General features: G+C 37.6%; 1 protein-coding gene across 1 annotated transcript; it reads left to right on the forward strand.

The window, feature by feature from the left end:
- Positions 1-1047: 1047 nt before the first annotated feature.
- ocm4.1.L (Parvalbumin beta-like) lies at positions 1048-5118 on the forward strand. Its single transcript, NM_001085934.1, has 5 exons — positions 1048-1087; positions 2252-2319; positions 2857-2989; positions 3627-3736; positions 4682-5118. The coding sequence occupies exons 2-5, from the start codon at positions 2259-2261 to the stop codon at positions 4705-4707; spliced, it is 330 nt and encodes a 109-aa protein (NP_001079403.1). The 5' UTR covers positions 1048-1087; positions 2252-2258; the 3' UTR covers positions 4708-5118.
- The last annotated feature ends 853 nt before the right edge of the window (positions 5119-5971 follow it).

The raw sequence follows: 5971 nt of genomic DNA on the forward strand, positions 1-5971 counted from the left end.
GGATAAACATGTCACCTGCATGTCCTATTCTTGACCTGTTGGAATTACATCAAAGAGAACTGGAGATTCTTGTATATAAATAACAGAAACATTTTTTATACCTTTATCATTTTGTGGAAAGATACAATAATCGATATAAATGTAAAATGAATCTTTCCCGCCCCCTTTCTTATAGTACACTAGTTACCGGATGCCTAGTGATGGTCGAATTTATTTGACAGGCGCGAATTCGCAGTGAATTTGGCTGTTTCACAACCGGCAAATGAATGTGCGAATTTCCTGTGAAAATTCGGTGGCGTCAAAAAAATTTTGATGCCGGCGACAGTTTCGACACCGGTATCAAAGCTTTTTTGCTGGCGACAGCGCCCATTTAGACAATGGCGACAATAAATGGATGCCCATTGACTTTAATGGGCGCCTGCGTCAACTTTGATTTGTCGCCGGTGTCAATATCACCGTTTTGCGAATTTTTCGGCAGTTTCGCGAATTTCTCGAGAAATTCGTGGGATTCGTGGTGAAACAGGACAAATTCACCCATCACTAATAATGCCATGTATAATAAGAAGACGCCCACCATAGCACCTGATTCATGTGTGTAGGGGAAACTACGTTATGCTATGAATAGTGGAATATTGATAAATGAGAAAAATATTCTACAGTATTCAAGACTAAATAACGCATTCCATTATTAAATTAGTGGATTAAAGTTCTACTTCCAGACCTTTGCTTCAGTATTATGCAGTTAGCCAGCAAGCTTATGTATTTCTGCTTATTGTGCAGATAAGAAGCCTTAAGAAAAATCAAGGCCCATGCAACATATGTGGTTCAGTTTATAAGGCTATGGTATAGGATTGTTGATGAAACCACCATTTGCATTCCTATTGAGATATAAATATCTCAGTCATTAGCTTGCAAGTTTTCGAGCTAACCCTCTGAGGCATTGATCCATAGACATGGTCTCTGGACTTCTGTATATGGTTAGAGGAGGTGTTTACAAGATATATAAGTAGGGGCCCACCACAAAGAGCGACACACATCTCAGTCTCAAGAACATCCATCCCCTTACTTCTGTAGAAGAGGACTAAAGGTGAGTTGCAATAAATAGCACTTTTGGGAAAGCCTCATCACATGTTTTGGCAGAATGGATCCTTCTGAAATCCAGAGCCCTGTGAGAATATGGACTATAATGTGGACTTGAATATATTCAATGCAAAGTCATTTCTGTGCCAACTTTGAGAGTACCCTGGTTAACTGCAACTAAAGACTTCACTTCAGATGCTGCAATGGCCTTTTTTTAAAAAATCTTAAAGCACCAATGTATATCTTTGGTGTAACCTATGGACATACATGTTATATATTTGTATTGATGTCAGTTACTTACAAAATGCATAAATGTAATGATGTGGTCCAAACTTGTTTTAGGCTCTGTTCTCTATTAGGTTCATACAGGCACAACTGTAGGCGGCACCAACTTTAATACAAAATATAGTTTGTTAAGTGATTTAACAATCCCTTAGTAAATGATGACTGCCAGGGAAATTGGGGATTTGTTTGTGTTTCTATAACATGCCATCAACATACAGTTAACTAAGCAAGCAGGCTCTTTTCTTGCATTCCTATTTAACCTTTTCATGGCACGGCCTAAAATAAAGCCGTGGGAACAGAGCACTTGGATCATCATGCTCAGTATCCGCTGACCATGATGTACAGGTATGGGACCTGTTATCCAGTATGCTCGGGACCTGGGGTTTCCCGTATAACAGATCTTTCCATAATTTGGGTCTTCATGCCTTAAGTCTACTAGAAATTAATTTAAACATGAAATAAACCCAATAGGCTGGTTTTGCTTCCAATAAGGATAAATTATATCTTAGTTGGGATCAAGTACAAGCTACTGCTTTATTATTACAGAGAAAAAGGAAATAATTTTAAAAAATTTGGATTATTTGGATAAAATGGAGTCTATGGGAGAGAGCCATTCCGTAATTCGGAGCTTTCTGGATATCGGGTTTCCGGATAAGTGATCCTATACCTGTATTTACAGAGGAAACTCATTTCCTGAAAAATCAAGGAAAGGCATGAAAGTTGACCATGCTTATTTCATGAAAAGGAACAAATTACAATGCACTTGGCAAAATTATAAGAATTGGAGCTTGCAATGGTTCTCTGTTTTAATCATTGTATTTATGGTTATGCTACCAATCCTTATTCCACTATAATAACTTTCATTTGTCTTCCTATCTCTTCTTAGGTTTACCATGGCATTGGGTGGTATCCTGAGTGAGGCTGACATCTCCTCTGCTCTGAAGAACTGCCAGGGTATCTAATTATTAAATCCATTACCATATACAAATATAAATACACTCAGTATAATTTTTCTATATAATTTTCTTAACCCGTTTATTCTTCATACCCCTGATTATTTAGAGGATGCCCCTTAGTTCAGAAATGCATATTTAATTAAAACTTACTGTATATAAACTTCTATTTAATTATTCATCAATTTGCACAATTATTTAGAAGAAATATACACTAATAGCTGGGTATACACTTCTTCGGGAACAGTAAAGCCAGAGATAGACTGACAATACTCTTACCCATATGCATGGGCAAACTAAACAGTTACTACTGGGCCGCAAAGACTGATTTGGCCACAGTCAAATGAAATAGCAGCAAGTATTCCTTTATAAACACCCCCCCACACACACACTCCACCCAAGGTAACAAGATACTGAGCTAAATTAGTCGAGAGAAATGTCTGGTTCAGCAGTGCTGGCTCTTTGCTGTTAATGTACATTTGTAATATTAGCACAAGCTTCAGTCCTTTCACGCTCTATCTTGTTTCTTCTTATCCAGCTGCTGACTCCTTCAACTACAAAACTTTCTTTGCCCAGTCTGGTCTGAGCAGCAAGTCCGCTGATGATGTGCAGAAAGTCTTTGCCATCTTCGACCAGGACAAGAGCGGCTTCATTGAGGAAGATGAACTGAAGTGAGAACTGAGATTCACCCATAATATGTAAAAGGAACGCAAAACCTGCACAATCAAAAAAACTCAACCATTGCTAGATAACAAATCCCAGAAGCCCCAGCATCCATCCAACTGTCAGAAGAAATGCTGGAACCCCCCCCCCCCCAAAAAAAAAAAAAAAAGATTATCTCCTATTTAAATACTTTTTTGCTACAATAATCCTAATTATAAATAAGGAAAAGTTCACAAATACTTTTCACCTTTAAATTAGCTTCTAATTTGTTATAGATAGTGATATTATAAGGCAGCATTTAACAAGTGCTATTTGTGTTTTTGTTCATTATTTAACATTTTGTTCTGTAGCTGTCCAGCCTGGCAATTTAAACCACTGGCCTCCCACTTACCCTAGGGCCCTAATAGAAAGCCAAGTAACAAGTCCATTACAGTAGCACAGGGTCCCCATGTTGTAGGTTGCTCATCATGATCACCTTTAAAACAACATTCTTTTCCCAATAGAAAATAATAACTTGGACACAAAGCTGATTCCTAGACCTTAATCTGGGCCCCCTTTGGAGAAAACTTATTGTACGTTGTTAGGAAAGTCTAGAAAATACTCATTCTAACTTGGGTTATTCTTTCCTTACTTGTCCATCTCCAGGCTGTTCCTCCAGAACTTCAACTCAGGTGCCAGGGCATTGACCGATGCTGAGACCAAGACCTTCCTGGCAGCTGGAGACTCTGATGGTGATGGCAAAATTGGAGTTGATGGTAAGAAGATACCCTTTTTTTCTATGCCCCACAAAACCAGAGGTTTAATGTTATGTTTTTGGCGTTACAGAGCTCATCCACCCAAATACTGTGTTTTACCTATTAAAGAAAAAATGTATTTCTATGCAATTTTCCAATTGGAATTAAGAAAAATTCAATTGTATGAAAGCTATTTGTAAGTGTAATTGCTGTCGGAAGCAATATTTATTCATAAGTAAGAACCAAAAGTGCGGATCCTATTTCCTTTTGACTCTTCGCCTCTTGAGACAGGGTAGAAAAAGTCAATTGGCATCCACTTACATTGTTTCAAGAGTCAGAATGAGTAGTGCAGACTAGTGACTTCCACACAATGTCCTCACTGCCTTCTTCTGCCCCACTTACGCCTCCTTGTGTAACTTTTTATATGCTTGTGCAGGCCCCGTGGGGTGGGAGTGGGTATATAAAGAGGGGAGCGTGCCGGGTTAGGGTCGGATATGGGTCGAATTTTAGTCGACCCGCACATCAGTAGTGCAGACAGATGCTGCTTCCAATAGCAGTTAAATTTGCAAATAAATTTAAAGCCCCTAGAATTGATTCATTGACATATATTTCAAAGTTGCTTAGCTTCGCATTTTCTACTTTAAATACGAACTATAAGAAATATATACTTTACATATATTATTATATATTATAGTTACTGTTATAAGGCTGCAGAAGCAAACGGAAGAGTTGAATTTACATATTTAAGATGCTTGCTTGATCTTGCTTGAAATAGAAATATGTTTTAAACTCTTTACAACCTGTAGTGTTTCCAGAATATAGTAAAGGTATGGGATCTATTATCTCAAATGCTTGGGACATAAGGTTTCCAGATAACAGATCCCATACCTGTAGTAATGGATGTTGCATAATTTTGCACTGACACTATTTCTACTACTTACACTTTTTTTCCTCCTTTCATTATAGAATTCCAGGCTCTTGTGAAAGCTTAAATTGTTAAACCTGCAAGTCATTTTCACTTAAGCTGAAGTTCCAGAACATGGGCTTTTCTTAATTAAATTGACACAAATGGAACCTGGTTTAGCGGAACACAGACACCTCTTCATCATTTTCCCTCCAGCGGACAAGTTCTGATTTCACCGTCTGCTTGCTGAATCCAAGGCATTCACCCTGCAAAAGAAGATTTTCAGTCCCATGACCAGCAATTTATCTAAGAGATGCCTATTTAACACGCTATATTTATTTATTATATTTTTTTACATTGATGAAGCATTTACTGCTGTTTATATTGTTGGGACTTTTGTATATCCTCCAATGCAATTCTTCTTTAAATGTCTTAATGGATTGAGGCAGCAGACACAAAAAAAACCTCAGTGCTATCAATAAATTTATTTTGGAGTCAAGTTGTGGTTCTTCTGATGGATTTATCAAGCACCTAAATGTTAAAACAGTGTTATTACCTCTCTGACTAAACTACAGCTATCTCCATCCATAGCCATTTAACTAAAGATACTGGGAGTCGTAGTTTTCAACTAATTGTTTGATATTTAAGTATTGGCTAGAAAAAGAGAGAACACAGTTCAATGTACATATTGAATGTTAATTTTAATGTTTGCAAGTTTCCCTCCTTATCTCATAATTTCAATGTCTATAAACCTTCCTCTATGGTTTTCCAAGCTCTACTACACCTATTGCCTCATGCACTCCCCACTATATAGTCCCTCTAGTATTCAAAATCCTGCTACCGTGTCCAGATATTTCAGTCCACTCTATCTCTTCCAATATAAGAAGAGACAAGGTGGACAATTATTACAAATTGTTGTCTTAGTTCACACCTTTTCTTTCCATATGAAACCACGTATTCTCACCTTTGCTCCAACATTTTCACTTGTTCCCCCATATTTTTATGCTTAATCAGCCCTCTATTAACAACCAGGCTTTCTCCATATATAGATTTTAAAATAGCCACTGTGCTCATCATAGTAAAGTAATTAATAGCTGATGAGGGTAACCCTGCCTTATCAACTCCTCTCCTTTTCCTAGCATGTTGGTATTTTCCTTCTTTAATCGATTTATTTTGCAATGCCAGTATAAGTTCTCACTGTATCACCACGACACCTTCTCTTATACCAACTCACACCTGTCTTATTTTGTCCCATGAACTTTGGCATGTTGGGAAGTAGAACTTGCCCTTCTATCCACTAGCTATAACCTACATGGGATTCAATATCCTCTTCAGTGTTCTGATAATGTAGC

Source organism: Xenopus laevis, chromosome 9_10L (assembly GCF_017654675.1).
Source record: "Xenopus laevis strain J_2021 chromosome 9_10L, Xenopus_laevis_v10.1, whole genome shotgun sequence".
NCBI lineage: Eukaryota > Metazoa > Chordata > Amphibia > Anura > Pipidae > Xenopus > Xenopus laevis.